This window comes from Mastigoproctus giganteus, chromosome 5 (genome assembly GCF_048544385.1).
Source record: "Mastigoproctus giganteus isolate SK-2022 chromosome 5, ASM4854438v1, whole genome shotgun sequence".
NCBI lineage: Eukaryota > Metazoa > Arthropoda > Arachnida > Uropygi > Thelyphonidae > Mastigoproctus > Mastigoproctus giganteus.
The window spans coordinates 29,437,920-29,455,047 of record NC_143579.1 but is presented as its reverse complement, the minus strand read 5'-3'; the positions used below and the strand labels follow the sequence as shown (position 1 = coordinate 29,455,047).

The 17,128-nt window shown below is 38.2% G+C and overlaps 1 protein-coding gene across 1 annotated transcript in view; it reads right to left on the bottom strand.

Annotated features, from left to right (window-relative positions):
• Positions 1-1,587: 1,587 nt before the first annotated feature.
• Positions 1,588-17,128, bottom strand: part of LOC150085274 (lachesin-like) — a 254,422-nt gene continuing 238,881 nt past the window's right edge. The window contains exons 8-9 of the mRNA XM_090373122.1: positions 6,043-6,141; positions 1,588-1,848 (exon numbers count right to left, since the gene is read on the bottom strand). Coding sequence (XP_090229248.1) covers positions 1,754-1,848; positions 6,043-6,141 — 194 coding nt within the window. The 3' untranslated portion in view covers positions 1,588-1,753. The remainder of the gene's footprint in view (positions 1,849-6,042; positions 6,142-17,128) is intronic.

The following is a 17,128-nucleotide window of genomic DNA, read 5'->3' as shown; positions in this document are numbered from 1 at the left end:
AATATCGTAAAAAAATTAACAGAAGTTAACAAAAAATGTCAAAAGATTTGGACAAAATGTTTAACAATTTTAACAAAAATATTCAAAGATTTTCAAAAAAATATTAAAATATTGTCAAAATATTTTTAAAATATTTCACAACAAATTTTTACAAGATTTAAACAAAAATTTTAAAAGATTTAAACAAATATTAAACATTTTAACAATAAATATGATAATATTTAAACAAAAATGTTAAAAAATTTTAGCGAAATATTAAAGAATTTAACTACAATGTTAAAAAGTTAACAATTTATTGAAATAATTAACCAAAAAGTTAAAACACTTTAAATGTTGACACATTTAACAAAAATATTAAAAACTTAACAGAAAGTTAAAAATTTCACAATTTAGTGAAAATAAGTTAAAAATTTAGTTAAAATTAAGGAAAAATTTAAAATATTTTAACAAAATGTAAAAAAATTTAACAAAAAGTTTAATTTTTTAAATTATTTAAATTTTATTAATTATTAATTAATTATTAATTATTTTAACAAAAATATTAAAAACAACATAAAGTTAAAAATTTCACAATTTAGTAAAAATAAGTTAAAAATTTTGTTAAAATTAAGGAAAAAGTTAAAATATTTTAACAAAATATAAAAAATAACAAAAAGTTTAATTTTTTAAATTATTTAAATTTTATTTAATAATAATTAATAATTATTAATTATTTTAACAAAAAAATTTAAAAATTAACAAACGATAAAACAGTTAAAAATATTACAAAAACTTAACGGAAAGTTAAACTTTTAACAATTTATTGAATATATTAACAAAAAACACTTTCTTAAACATTTAAGGAAGTGTTTTAACAAAATCTTAAAACATTTAAGAATTTAGTGAAAAAATTAGCAAAAAATGTTAAAAATTTAACAACTTATGAAAAAATTAAAAAATATTAAAAATTTAGCAAAGAAATTTTAAAAATTAAAAAAAATGTTTTAAATAAATAACACAAAAATTAAAAGAGTTTAACAAAAATGTTAAAATATTTAAAAATTCTGTGAAAATATTAAAAAAATATGTAACAGTTTTGTTAAAATATTTTTAAAAATTTAACACTTTTTTGTGGATAATTTTTAAAAAAGTTTAGGAAATTTTGCGAATTTTTTTAACAAAAGTCAGTGGAAACACTCAGTATTGCATTTCATTTGGTATTTTGCAAATCTCACACAGGATCATAAAGATCTGGGAAAAACCGAAGGTTTCTTGGGTTGAATTTTTCATAAATTCTCGAATGAGCCTTTTGGAGTTCTGGGATGTGCAAAGACCACATCTGAAAAGTATACAGTGAGTGCTTCTGTAAAGATTAAAACCAAAAAAAAAAAAAAACCACGATGGTATCGGAAACAATTGGAATAATTATATCTCTAAATAACACCAAAGAATGCTGTTAACAAGAAATATATAACGGCACGTACAGAAGGCAAAAACTTGAACAGACTTTTACAGAAACATTAGGTCCGTGAAATCAACGGTTTTAACAGGCATTGATGCAAACAAATAAGGCATTCACTGAGGAAGATGGTCAACAGTTTTGAGCTTCTTCAAGGAATAAGTAACTGACAACAAATTCCCATAGTCTTGTGGTTTCTCCCAACTATTTAAATCGTTTGTTGGTCGGTTGCTTGGAAACAACTGTTACATCTTGCTCGTAGAGCTTCCACGAGCTGTTACCTCGATACTCCCACTCGTCAGTTGGCTGCTTTCGTTACCGCCACCTCAGGGCAAAGTTCAAAAGGATGAGAAACAATGGAAATGTGGTTACGGGGCGACTTGCGTGGTTACGGGACACATCAGAGTCGTCTGCAAAAAAACAAAAGAAATATCAAGAGGAATTCATTTATCGTTCTTAATTAAAATACAAAAAAGATCTCAGCGCCCTCACGGGAGTCAGGTGGAACTACACTATTCCAGTTTCTGTCCAACCACATTATTTTATATTATTTTATATATTGCTATCATAGGTGTATAGTGAATTTCCTAACACCCCGTATAATCATCTCTTAATCATGATATTCAAGAGAGATTAGTATTTTTGCCGGATGCCGGTGGTGGCGCTGAAAACATTCCTTGAGTTTGTTACCTTTCTTACATAGTCTTTGCCTAAAAACCACGTTTCCATCTGATAAAGCGCCAGAAATTCCCGCAACTGATTGTCACAGTGGTGTTTCGCATTTTAAAGAAATGGTACATTATTCTTTTGGCAATAAAAGTAGTGCAATATCAAAGATGACCTTCTGTTATAAGCATTAAGACCATCGGATTAATAATAATAAGTTAGAATTTAATAACAGGAATTAGCTAAGATAGAACTCTTTCTGATCAATTTTTATACGAAATTTTTAATAATTTCTGAAGCTACAATGTCATCTGGTAGGATGGAGAGGTATGTGGAGATTTTAAAATTTAGAAATTAATATTGATACAAGAAAAATTAACAGCTGATGTTGATGATAGCAGAGAGTACAGACAGATAAATAAGAAAGTGAATCACTCTATTCATCTACCTTTATATGTGTCATGGAGATCTGTTCCACGTAGAATAGGTTTCTATAGCAACGTCTGCTGTAGCAGATGTTGCTATAGGAACAGAGGACGCGTAATTTGTTTCTAAAGTTAGTTCCATTAGTTAACAGCCGATATAGTGTATTATAGTGAATTCTCGACCGGTAGTACGTACACCCATGGGGGGTACTAGGAGCAGAGAGTGGGATACATCAGTACCTGTTTGTTTACAGACATGAGCCATTGGCACGGAGGGTTGGCAACCCTACAACGCATCCGCATTAGGGAAATCTTCAAAGATTCTGCGCATATGCTAAATGAATTGAGGGATTTCGCGGTTGCCATTAGTATTTCACCATAATTTGACCCGCTGTATAAACATTATTTAAAATATCATTGGGACATTGGCACTTGAAGCCACAATAGTACCACTCCAAAGGATTAGAAGGCATTATGGACATTCCTATTTGATTACTGGAAGAATGTCTTTCAGTTGTTCTGTCTAAAGCTACGCTTACATCAAGGTATACACACTCACTGGCCAAAAAATTAGAAACTTGATTCATTATCTAGTAGGGCTGCCTTTTGTCCGTATACTTCGTGGCATGGATTCCACTGGGTGTCTGAGGGAGTTTACCTCCACATTTCACCCATTCTTCCATCAGGATGTTTTACTGTGGCCGGAAGAGAACTGTGAAGCCAAACTGCCCTTTCCAACATGTCATAGACAATGTCAACTGGACTCAGATGTGGAGAATAGTGCAGCAGGATTGACGTTGGGAATGTTTCTCGGACCATTGAGATACAAGTTTTACAAGGTGGATAGTTGCGTTGTCATCTTGAAAGAATCCATTCGCAGTCGGGGTAGAAGCAGAAAGATATTCGTTGGAGGTAGCATGAGCGGACCCAGTCCGTACCAAAGAGCATATCCAACATATGATACCACTTCCAGCCACTTGAATGGGGACACAAGACAATCTGGATGGCTTCTTGAAGTTCACGCCACACTTTCACCTACCATTGGTGCAAAAATTTGGAAACTGGGACTTCTCAGACCACATGATCTTTTTCTCATTGTTTCGCAGTCCAGTCTTGTCATTGGTGGCACCACTCCAGTCGAATCTTTTGATTTTTATTAGATGAATAAATTAAAATAATAAGCATATATTCAGCTGCGCGAGGAAGTTATTTTAATAAATTATATACAAACGAAGGGCTTTTTTTCAACAATACTACTGCACAACTAATAGAATTGTTGAAATAATTTTTTAAAGAAAAGAAAGCAAGTGATAGGCGGAAAAGTATAATAGTAGAAATATATTAAAAAGGAAATAAGAAAATGACATAAATTTATTAAGCACTGCATTGAATCTGCATACAAAGGTAGTATGAGAAAAATTAAATGAAATTTTAGAATTAAGTGAAGAAAAACAGATCGTGCAATGTTTATGGCAAAACAGAAAGAGAAACATCTTTAGAGTATAAAAGATCAATTCATATGTTTCATAGATTTAACAAAAGCTTTTCGTGCAGTTATTTTGTTTCTCTCTCCGTCTCCCCCTTTCTCTTTCACTATCTGTTTCTATCCCTCTCTCCCTCTCTCTCTTTCACACACTATTTTTTCACTCCCTCTTTCTCTTTCACTCTGTTTTTTTTTCTCACTCTCCCTCTCTTTCACGCTGTTTCTTTCTTGTTTTCTCTCTCTCTCTCTCTCTCTCTCTCTTTGATACTGTTTCTTTCTTATTCTCTCTCACTCTCTCTCTCTTTCTCTTTCACTGTTTCTCGCTTTTTTTCTCTTTTCTTTCTCCTGTTTTTTCTTTTCTCTCTATTCCCTCGCTCTTTCTCTTTCTCCCTCTCCCTCTTTCTTTCTTTCTTTCTTTCTTTCTCTCTCTCTCTGCCCCTCTTTCCCCCTCTCTCACCCCTCTGTCTTTTTATCTCTCTTTCTTTCTTGCTATTTCTCGCTCTTTCTTACTGATCTCCTTCTCTCTCTTTCTTTCTTTCTCTTTATCTATTTCCTTCTCTTGCCTTTTCTCTCTCTCTCTCCTCTTTCTGTTTGTCTCCCTCTCTCTTTAGCCCATTTTTCTCTCTCTCTCCCTTTCTCTCTCTTTTTTTCTCTCTATCTCCCTGTTTCTTTCTTTCTTTCTGTCTCCCTTCTCTCTCTCTCCCTCTCTCTCTCTCTCTCTCTCCCTTTTTTTCTCTCTCACCTCCTTTTTTATTTTCTCTCTATCTCTCTCAATTTCTTGTCTCTTTTTTATATCTGCTTCGTCTCCTCCATCTCTCTCTTTCTCTGCCCCTCTTTCCCCCTCTCTCACCCCTCTTGTCTTTTTATCTATCTTTCTTTGTCTTTATCTCTCTCTCCTCTTTCTTTCTCTTTATCTCTCTCTCCTTCCCTTTCTGTTTGTCTCTCTCTCTCTCTCTCTCTCTCTCTCTCTCTCTCTCTCTCTCCTCTTTCTTTCTCTTTATCTCTCTCTCCTTCCCTTTTTGTTTGTCTCTCTCTCTCTCTCTCTCTCTCCCTTTCTCTCTTTATCTCTCTCCTTCCCTTTCTGTTTGTCTCTCTCTCTCTCTCTCTCTCTCTCTCTCTCTCTCTCCTTCCCTTTCTGTTTGTCTCTCTCTCTCTCTCTCTCTCTCCCTTTCTCTCTTTTTTTCTCTCTGTCTCCCTTCTTTCTCTCTCTCTTTCTCTCTCCCCTGTCTCTTTCTCTCTTTCTTTCTTTCTTTCTATCTCCCTCCTTCTCTCTCTCTCTTTCTCCCTTTTTCTCTCTCTCACCTCCATTTTTATTTTCTCCCTATCTCTCAATTTCTTGTCTCTTTTTTTTATGTCTGCTTCGTCTCCTTCATCTCTCTCTCTCTCTCTCTCTCTCCTCTTCCTTTTTCCTTTTCTTTCTTTCTTTCTACCTTTCTTTTCCTCTATGTCTCCTTCTCTTTCTGTCTTTCTCTCTCTCCTTTTCTCTCTGTCTTTCTCTCTCTCCTTCTCTTTTTCTCTCTCTGTTTGCTTCCTTGATTATTATTATTGTGGATACGAAACTAGTGCTAATGTTGCATGCTTCGAAAGAGGGTGCCAAACCAGCCACACAAACAGAAGCCATTGTGTGTGTGTTTGTTGTTTTTAAGGCAAAAGAAAGAAAGAAGTCATCCGGATGCACTCTGCTCGGGCCACTTTAACCAGCCACTTGTTCTCTCTCTCTATCCGAGTGCACATTAATTAAAAATACAAACTTTTAAGCAGCTACAAACCGGAATTACATTGTGAAAGCAAATGAAAAACTTTACTCCAAACAAAATAAAAAAAAAAAAAACCAAAAAAAAAAAAAAAAAAAAACAGAAAAAAAATCTAGCTACACGTAAAAATTAATCTTCGTCCAAAAGCTTTTTCGACAGGCTTTTTTTATCTCTCTCTCTCTCTCTCTCTCGTCTGAGTCTCGTTCGGTTAAGAAAGCATTAATCTTGTGTACTGCAATACATTTACGAAATGCGCGCTCCAACAAAATCCTTTACCTTTTTCGTTGCCCAGGTTTTGCTGTCTCCCAGGCTGGTAATACAGAATCTCCTCGTCGGCTACCTCTTGTTTAACTTCGGTGTGTTCTTCGCTTGTTGCTAGCAAGAGAGAAAGAAAGAAAAAAAAAATCGAAAATATTATAAACGTGGACAACGTGCCATACTTTTAGTTACCATAGCAACAAGCTTTAAAACTCTTCTCTACGCGGCTTCTAAATTGCGACATATTGAAAATGGAGGGTGTAATTTGGTCCTTTGGGGACACTAAATAGCCGCGCGAATCAATATTACAATGCGTCCGCATTGCGAGAACTTACATTATTTTACGCGGCGTTTCATCGCACCCCATTCTTCTTATTAGTGTTTTATGAATTTCCCTCATCTTTGCTTGAGAAATTCCACCGGAAAATATTTTTTCCACTCGCAAGGACCAACGTAACAGCCATAAAAGAAAACCACTGGTGGACAGGATAACGTTGTCATTGCGCAAGAGGACGTGAATCCCGAAATAGAGGGGATGTACACTATGTGGCCAAAAGTATCCGGACACAGAGCTCAATACAAAAAACTGACTCTCAAATTCAAAAACCAAATACATGGTAGATCCCTGGATGACTAGTGTACCATGAATGTTCTTGTGGACATTCATGGTACACAAGAACATTCATGGTACACAAGAACATTCATGGTACACTAGTCATGAATGTTCTTGTGGACTTGCTACGTGGTTTTTTTCTGTAATCAAAAGACTGAGGGATGGAGAGTGGTTTATTGAACACTTTCTTTGGGGTTGAGTGGCTTTCAAGATTTTTTTTTAGGTTGGGAGTATCACCTATGGGTTTTCATCTTTGAATATCATCGGCCACAGAGGATTTTGTGAGGTGGAGTGGCTTTCAGAGAGAACTTATAGTCGTGCAAGCTTAGACAGCATCAGCCAAACAAATATCTTCCATTTCACCCACTCCAAAAGCTTGTCCAGTTTCCTGAATCAACCCAAGCTATCAACATCCACAACGGCAGAAGGAAGCCCGCGCCAACAATCAACCTAAATCCACGCCCCCTCAAGTGTGCAATCCAAGCAAGAGGAAGAACCCAACCAGCATTGAGACGTTCAAATCATTCAAAGCCCCAATCAGACCACCTCGCAGGCGCCCAGTCTCCACACGCTGCAATTTGCAGAACCCAAGCCCTCTCCGGCAAGAGCAGTCCCCCACTTCCCTCATCAATCCCGCACTCCTCTCCTCACCATTCCAGCAACTCCACATCCCTCCAAAAACGAGGCCTCCTAGTTTCTAACATGTTGCTACTGCATAAGAAGACCAACAAAATTGATAATGGTTTGGCTGAGCAGATACGAATATTATACGCTACAGGCGCAGTACATGTTCGTCGAGGTGTGTACGGATACTTTTGAGATGTAGTGTATAATAACAAAATCATTTGGGACTGAAGGGATATTGTGTGCAGTCCCGGTACAAATTTGAGCAGTGTGACATTAGAGACAAGTTACTGCTATAGATAAACAGATGGTTGAATGTGAGAAGACAGTGGAATGGAACTCTTGGGGAACTCCAATAATTTTATTAGTAGTGTAACCCAGGGTTCAGTGCTGGGCCCATACTTGGTTTCTGTATTTATGACACATCAATTAGTTTGTACCAAACTGAAATTGATGAAATACGAAAGAGACAAAGAGTAAATGAAGTACTCTGAGCAGTGCAGACAGGCTGCTATAACAGCTCATGAGGTATTACCCTTAAAATAGTAAGTCAGCGAGTTTCACTTGCAATAACGTCTTTTTTTTTAAAGTACTGGTCCTGATGCCAAGAAAGTTGTGGTTGAAGAAAGACAGACAAAATCAGTCACCGGGCAATCATCCAATATTTAGGATAAACGGAACTAACGCTAAAGGCAATTCATGAGGTTATAGTTACAGCATTGGGGAGAATGTCCCTTCCTATTCCATGGTTAACAAGTGTAGAACAGAATTTAAACCCTCACTGTTGAAGACCTGTAACGTCCATCACTCTAGAAATTGTGGGTACTTTGCCAGCGTCTTGGGAATTTCATCTGAATGTGTGTACCATAAAAGAACTGAGGTTCTCGCCATGAAAAAGTTGTCAGCATGATGGATCCCAAAGTTGTCGACATCAGATCAAAAACGCACAAGATTCGTCAAGTCGTATGAACATTTGCATCGTTTTCAAGCAGACACAGCAAATATCCTTTGGAAGGTTTGGAACCATGTATGATACTTGAGTCCATCACTTTCAGCCACAGACAAAGAAGCAATCCAAACAATGGGAACGCAGCTGTACCGTCCAAGGAAAGCCAAGTCGATTCCTTCTGCTAGCAAGGTGATGGCATCGGATTTTTAAGATACTGATGGACTATTGCTTACCTTAAGATTTCCTTCAGAAAGGCAAATCTCAGAGAGACATATTTTGCAAATCTTGTGAGGTATTTGAGTGAAAACATAAAAAAAAATGCCAAAAGAAAACTCAGCAAATGAATCTCGTTCCACCAGGGCAATGAGCCTACTCAAAAGTCTGTTATTGCCATGACTACAATGCACAAGTGCAGCTTTTAAATCTTGGACCATCACACAATCCACCAGATCTAGTACTATCGGACTTTCAGCTGAATGTATTCATGGATTCTCAAGAGAACACTTTCTTCGCAGCTAGAATCAGCGAATTGCAACTCCAGCGCAAATATGTATTGACTCCAAAGGGTACTTTGCTGAAAAGTGGCATGTCACCAAACCTTTCAAATGAACTCTTCGTACTTAGGCCACGAACTTTTCGAACTCCCCTTGCAGTCATGAAAATAATATACAGTTTGGCTAAAAATACCAACAGAAGAAAGAATCGCACGAAACTGCCCAACTTCTAGAGAAAGAAGTCGGACTTTGAATGGAGATTGTAAGAAACAGGTCACAATGATTGCAAGCGTTTCAAACTGATAATATGCAATATTTATTAATCCTTTCCCACTTGGCAGCGTTATCAGCCACTCCCTTAGAGTAAACACAATGATGATTTCTATTCATAAATTCTAATTTATCCCAGTATCGGCTAGAAGCTGTAAATGAAGCGAATGTGGTTATCACTAAAAGAAAGGCCGAAAATGAGGATCGTTTATCATCCAGTCTTGCATCACCAACACCAACTAACAACGTGACATTTAGAATCTCCTGGTAAACCTGCAGACACATTCACCAATAATAGAATTGAAATCTGAGATTCTTACCGATATCGAATACACAAATGATTATTTAAATTTTTTTCATAAAAGTTGGTGCAGTCGGAAAGATGTACCAACCATCCAAAGATACTTTGGGATGGTATTCTCGATATCAAAGGATAAAAATATTTTGTTACAGCAGAATGTTATGTTAGTAAAAGTACTGAAACAGAAAGAGAGAAGATAATAGATTCCATGGCATATTGTAAATGGAAGTAGATGTACATCGAGGTTCGTTGTCCAAGGGGATTGATCTACTGCTCTACAGGTCGCTTTCTCTGATTGTATTTATTTTCGTGATCAAAGATTTGAGTTTGGTAGTTCGTCCATGGTACATTCTGAAGATTTTGATTTTCTCCACAAGATTGAGTCAGTGGTTGACATTTTCCCACAACGGAAGAAGGAAGAGTTACTCGTGGCCACTTTTCAATAAAACCAGGTTGCTGACGACATCAGACCCCTTTGAGAATGAGTTTTATGTCATAGATTAGTTTAAGGTAGGTTGACCAGAAGACACTTGTAAATAAAGCTCGTTTTTTATTTTCGTTTTCTTGGAGTAACCATGTTTCCACTACTTTTTGAACAGCCCTAATAGACAGGAATAGATTGATGGATATGAGATTGATGGTGTGGTTTAAAAAAGATTTCATTAATGATTTCAGTGTCTGATAAGGAATGATTAGTTGTTTTTGAGAGAGAGAAAAAATGAGTGAGAGGGAATGAGGAGCATGAAGAGATGGAGAGACAGAGGTGAAAGAGAAGAGAGAGAGAGAGAGAGAGAGAGAAAAAGAGAACGAAACAGAAGAAAAGAGATACACGAAAGAGAGAGATGGAAAGAAGAAAATAAAGTTAGAGATTAAGAAAGAAAAGAAGACAGAGAGGAATATGAAACGAGAGAAAAAGACAGAGACAGAGAGAGGGAACTGAAATAGAAAACAGAAAGATAGAGAGAGAGCGAGAGAAAAAGAAATGATATTGAGAGAAAAAAAAACTAGAAAAGAGAAAACAAGAAATAGAAACAGAACGAAAGAGAGAAAGAAATGGAGAAAGAAGGAAACAGGAAAATGAAGAGAGAGAGAAAAAAATTAGAAAAGAAAAGAGAAAGAAGAAGACGGAGAGAGAGAGTGAGAGAGACAGAAATAGAAAGGGAACCGAAAGAGAAAACAGAAAGAGTGAGAGAGGAGAAAGCAAGGGAGAGAGAGAGAGAGAGAGAGAGAGAGAGAGAGAGAGAGAGAGCAAGAGAAAAGGTCAGAGAGAAAGGAAAGATATATATATATATAGGGAAAAACTAGAAGAAAGGAAAGAAACAGAACGTAAGAGAGAAATAAACAGAAAAATGAAAAGAGAGAGAGAGAGTGAGGGAAGGAAAGACAGAGAGAAAGAAGTGAAAGAGAGAAGGAAAGAGGAATACGATGAGAGAGACAGAGGAAAGAGAAATAAAGAGGAAGATGATGAGAGAAAGAAAGAGAAAGAAACAGGGAGATGATGAGAGAAAGGAAGAAAGAAAGAGAAAAAGAGAGATCAAGAAAGAAGAAGAGGAGAACAGGAAGAAAAGAGAGATGAAAGAAAAGGGAAAGAGGAAGAAAAGAGAGAAAGCGAAACATCGAGAAAGAAGAGAGAAAGAGGGGGAGGAGAGCGATCCAAAATGGGAGAAAGTGGAAATCGGTGAGGAATCGTGATGAAGGTTCTGCTGCAAGGGTTGCTCACAGAAATATTCGTCTTCAGTGAGTCAAAACTGCAGACCGATTAACGAGACGGAATTCGAAAGGAGAAGGCGATGGGTGCGGCGGACAGAAAACAGAACGCTGCAACACTTTGATAGTGGACGGAAGTGGACTGCACCAACTCGGACCTCACAGCGAACGCAAGAAAAACGAGAGCAAAAAGCGGGAAGCGCAATTATTTTCAAGTAGGCGCGCAGCATTCCATCATGCACTCATTATGTGGCTGCTTGTGAAAGACGCGTAATTAAGCAGCAGTGGCCCAAGGGAGAGAACGTTGCAGAAAATAGAGAGAGAGCGAACACGGAAGCCTCTTTTTCCCCAATAATGGAAACGCGCAGTGTTTCGCTCGCGTCCATTAGTTTCCCACCGGCCTCCCCGTCTTTCGCCATCCCCTCCGATGCCCAAGTTGGGCTAAAATTTAATTTCGCGAGAAGGAGGAGGAGGAGGATGAGGAGGATATGTGATTAAAGGTTTAAGAGAGAAAAGAACACTAATTTCAAGATCGCCACCACAACGAAACAGGAAGTGAACGCTGTTAGAACCCGGAAGTTCGTCAGCGAGTAAGATCAGATAATCAAGATGCAAAGTCAGGAATTTAGTTCATTTTATTTTCCTCTTTCTCTTTTTCTTTCTCTCTTTCATTCTCTATCTTTCTTTCTCCCTCTCTCTCTCATTCATTCTGTCTTTCAACCTTTCTTTCGTTCTGTATTTCTCTCTCTCTCTCTCTCTCTCTCTCTCTCTCTCTCTCTCTCTCTCTCTCTCTCTCTCTCTCTCTCTCTCTCTCATTCTTTTTCTTTCGATTTGCTGTCTTCCTCTCTAGTTCTTTCTTTCCCTCTTCTGATTTCTCTACCTCTATTTTTCTTTCTTTCGTGTTCTCTGTGTCGCTTTTTCTCTTCAGTTTCTTTTATCTGTTTCTCTCTTTCTCTTTCTTTCTCTCTTGCCTTTCTACTGTCTTTGTTTCTTTCGTTTCCTCTATGTATGTCTTCTTTCTCTCCTTCCTTCTCTCTCTTTTTGTCTTTCATTCTTTCTTTCTTTCTTTCTTTCTTTCTTTCTTTCTTTCTTTCTATAGTTTCTCTACCTTTTTTCTCTTTCTTTCTTTTTCTTTCGTTGTCGTTCTCACTTTCCTCTCTTTCTTTCTTTCTTTTGTTTTCTCTATCTATCTCTCTTTTTCTGTCTCTCTCGTTCTTTCTCTATCTTTCTCTCTCTCTCCCCCTCTTTCACGCTCTTTCTTTATCTCTTTATTTTTTTATATTACTTTATCTCCCTTTTTGTCTTTCGTTCTTTCTCTCTTTCTTTCCTTCTTTTGTTTTCCCTATTTTTTCTCTTTTTCCCTTTCATTTTCTGTCTCTCTCTTTAGTTCTCTCTCACGCCCTTTTTCGTTCTTCATCTCTCTCTCTCTCTCTCTCACACACACACACACACACACTGTCCTTTCTTTATCTCTATCTTTCTCTCTCTCCCTCTTTCTCTTTCAAGCTCTTTATATTTTTTATGTCTCTCACTCTTTCCTTCTTTCTCTTTTTGTCTTTCGTTCTTGCTTTCTTTCTTTCCCTATTTTTACTCTTTCTCTCTCTTTCGTTTTCTCTGTCTCTCTTTCTCACTCTCCCGCTTTCATTTTCTCTATCTTTCTCTCTCTTTAGTTCTCTCTCATGCTTTCTCTCTGGCTTTCTTTCTCTTTAGCTCTCTCTCTCTCTCTCTCTCTCTCTCTCTCTCTCTCTCTCTGAGACAAATGACTAGAAGCAACCTTTCCATTTCTGGCTGGTTTTTTTCCAGCAGCTGAGTTGAGCACGCATCCCAGTGGTGGTAAATAACCGAGTTGGGGGTGGGTGCATGAGGGGGGTGGAGGAGCAATCGCATCGCGTGTCAAAAGTCACCAACAGCCACTCTTAATCAAATGCATGCACACCTTGAGGCCACCAACTGCTCCAGCATCTGAGTGAATGGACTTTTTTCGGTGGATTAATTGGGCCAAGTGATTCGTCAGTGTACCCGTCCATTGTTTCACGGAATCGAAAATAGTAATGAGATTAGCTTCCCCTCCCCTCTCCTCCCCTCCTTTTCCCCCTGGCATCCATCTTGTGCAACGCAAAAAAGAAATGGGCGAAAACCCACTGGTGTCAGGTTTTTTTTTTTTTTTTTTTTGTTAGTTGTTGGCCCATCGGCTTCTGTGGCCATAATGCACCTCCCAAAGGGTTTTGCATTTACTCCGATCCAAGCCCGAGACAGGATTCGAACCTGCGACCTTTGGGTTGCCAGGCAGGCACTTTACCCACCCGACTAGCCCGGTCGGCCTGGTGTCAGTGAAAAGTATGGAAGAGATGCTACCCCTAAAAGCAAACGGCTCCTTGCCAGCTCCTTCTAGTTGAGTACGCTTTCGGTTTTGAAGACGCCCACCGCCACCCTCCCCAAAATATCGGAGCCACCCCACCTTTTCCTAATATGTCCACAAATCTATTCAACTGAACTGTATGATTAATGCACAGAAAGATGTAAAGAAAGATATTGTAAGCAAATGCTTAAAGAAAAAAAGCTCCTTAACAGAGAGAGAAACAGAAAGAGACGGAGAGAAGAGAGAAGAGAAAGAAAGAAAAATAAAAAGAGAGAAAAACAGGGGAAGAGAAAGAAAAAATAAAAAGAGAGTGAAAATAGAAAGAGAGAGAAAAATAGAGAAAAAAAAAGAAAGAATGAGAGAAAGGAAGAGAGAAGATAAGCAAAAAAGGAAAAACGAGAGACAAAGAAAGAGAGAATTGTGGTAAGGAAAAAAGAGAATGTCAGTGAGAAAAGAGGAAATAAGAGAGAGTAAAGGAAAAGAGAAAGTAGTGAGGAAAAAGAGAGAAAGAGAATGACAGCAAGAGGAAAAGATAATAATATAGAGAAAAGGAAGAAAAAGGAGGGAACGAGGAAAAACAAAGAAAGAAAGAGGCTAATAGCAAATGAGAAGAAAAGAAAAGAAAGACAAAATCAGCGAGAATCGTTAGCAAGACAGAGAGAAGGGAAAGAGAAAGAGAAAGAAAGAAGGAAGGCATGAGGAAAAAGGAGGGGGGAAAAAGAAAGAAAAGGAGAAAGAAGGGAAAACGAAAGGGAAAAAAGAGCGAGAATGACAGCAAAAGGAAGAGATAATAACATAGAGAAAAGAATGAGGAAAAAGAAAGAATGGAGTGGGGAAACACGGATAAAGAGAAAGACAAAAACAAAGAGAAGTGATAGCGAGAGAAAGAAAAAAAAGGGAAAGAGGGAAAGAAAGAAAGGGTGAGGAAAAAGAAAAAAAGACAAAAGGAGAGAGAAAGAAAGAATGAGGGATAAAAAGAGAGAGACAGATTAAATATACAAAGAGAGAGAAAGAGATGAAAGCAAAAGGAAAATAGAGAGATGGAGAGAAAAGAGAAAGAGAAAGAAAGAGGGAGCGAGAGACAGACAACCAGATTCATTCTTATTCCCGAATGGTCTCGTAATGTTTAAAACGTGCAATGCTGCCATACTTTGTGGCAGGCAGTGTACATTTGTGTACCAAACTGTTGTTATTGCAACCGAAGCCCCGGTGAGCATCATCGCAGCTTTATCTCGCGAAGTGGGACCGCGTCTGCCGGAGGATGTTCTCGATATGCTTCGACACAGAAATAAGTCGCAATCATTTTACGCCTGCCCTCATCCTGGCATTGTTAGCCGATCTAAAACAACGCTGATCCTTGTTAAACAAAGTTTCGTGCTTGTCGCATGCACGCCGAGTGTCTAATTCCAAAAGGCATTACCGCAACAACGGCTCCACAACCAGGTAGCTCGCGCACGTTACTTCTGTCCGCTAAACACACACGCGCGCACGAACGAGACACCTCTCGTAAGCCTGCCCCGCTGTCGGGTATTCCCCTACTGCCGCCCCAGGGAGATACAATCTATACTGATACGCTCCACATCAGCTGGGAGGCAACTGGGAGACAGCTGCGCGGAGGAGTGCACATTTCCAGAGCCCCATCCCTTTAATGGCATCGAAGACAATAAGAGGACCGGCGCACACGGTGTGTACGTAAACAGCGAGAGAAATTCCTTCCTCACGAAAGAAGAGGGCGAGGGGGGAGGGGAGTAGCAGAAGAAGAAGGAGGAGAAGGGATTGTGCAGAGGGAGAAGAGCCCTTGGAGCAAAAAGGGGAAGTGGGCCAAAAAACAATCTCTTAATAAGTTAAGAACGTTTTATATTAAGAGGGATGAAATTAAGAGCGATGGAAGAAGGGATGACACAAGACCTGTTGACTGGCAGACGCAGGAAAAGGCATCCCCGGTAATAAACATTAAGAGGATTAGAGAGGAGAGAAAAATGAACTGGAGGAGACAGCGACGCAAAAGACAGAAAAGACAAGGCCAAAAAAATTTGAAGAAAGTGTGTAAATATGCAGTTGCACAAACAGAGAAATAACGAAGAGGGAAAGAAAGAAAGAATAAAGAACTGAAAAAGGAAAAAAATAGAGAAATTTAAGTAACTCCTCTTGTCATCAAAGGTGGAATATGCGAGAGACCAACGGAGAGATGGAGAGAAAGAACAAGGGAGGAGAGAGAGAGATAAGAGAAATGTCTAAAAGAAGAAGAAAAAAGAAACAAGAGATAGAGAAAAGAAAAAGAGAGAAAGTATGAAGAAAGGGAATAGAGAGACGACAATGAGGGGGACAAATAGAAAGGAGAGAGAGAAGCGAAAAGTGAGAAAGTTATGGACAGGCACAAAGAGGATAAAAGAGAGGAGAAGAGTGAAAAGAAAAAAGGAAGAAACAGAAAGCAGAGAGAAAGGAAGAAGGAAAAAAAGAAAGAAAACAAAAAGAGAGAAAGTTATGGCGAAAAATAAGGGATACACGTACAAACATAAAGAGAACAGGAAAGAGAGAAAGAGAAAAGAAAGAAAGAAAAAAGAGAGAAATAAAAAAGAGAAACAGTGACAAAGAAAGAGAAAGGGAATGGAGTTAGAGTTGGAGAAGTGGAAAGGAGAGAGAAAGAGAAAGGGAAAAACAAAAAGAAAAAAGGCTGCAGATAAGGGAAAAGAGAGAAAGTTATGTGGAAAAAGAAGAGAGAAAGGTAGGGACATAAAGAGAATAAGAGAGAGAGAGAGAAGAGAGAAAAATAAAGAGACAGAGAAATAAAGAGAAAAAAGGTACAGAAACAAAAGAGGCTAAAGAGATAAAAAAAGTAAAATGACAAGAAAGAAAAATAAACAGAGGAAGAAATGAGAGAAAGTTGTGGAGAAAACGAGTACAGATTCAGAAAGACAGAAGAGAAGGGAAAAGAGAAAATTATGGTGAAAAGAAAAGAGAAAGAATGAGAGAAAAGGTAGAGATGGGTGAGGGACATAAAGAAATTGAGAGAGAGAGAAAGAGAGAAAAAAAAAACGAAAATAAAAGGAAACCAGAGAAAGAGGCAGAAAAAGAAAAAAGAGGGAGAAAGAGGGAGCTAGAAGAAAGGAAAAGAGAGAGAGAGAGAGAAAACGCTATGGAGGAAAAGAAGAGAAGAACAATGAGATGAAGAAACAAAGAGCGAAGGAGAGAGAGAGAGAGAGAGAGAGAGAGAGAGAGAGAGAGAGAGAGAGAGAGAAAGTATTAGTATCAGTGTTAGCCATATAATGCAAGGAAACCACAGGCTTTTGCTGCACCAGCCAAAAAAAAGGAGATAAGAAAACACAACTTATTCACTTCCGGCCTCACATGGGCAACCATCCAGTTGACCTTTGAACTTCTTCTGTCAGCCTCAACTACCTGCGAGGGCAGCTTCTTCTTCCAGCAATTAACGACTCCCTGGCTAAAAGGAAACTTTCTACAATCTACTGTAAACTTCTTCCCTTGTAATTCAAATTTATGACCCCCCCCCCCGAGTCCTGGACTTCTCTATAACAGCAAAAATTCACCTTCATTCATTTTACTAATCCTCAGAGCCTTGTAAACCTCAATCAGGTCACCTCTGAGGTGCCTGGTTGCCAAGCTCAGTAGCGAACATAGTTGGAGTCTTTCATCTTATGGTTGCCATTCTGCCGATGTCGTCATTCGGGGTTGACCCTTTCATGAATCATCGATAAGATTCATGGGATTTCCTAGCAGCATGTTTACACTGCTCAGAAGACTTCATATCTGCTCATATCGTAACTCC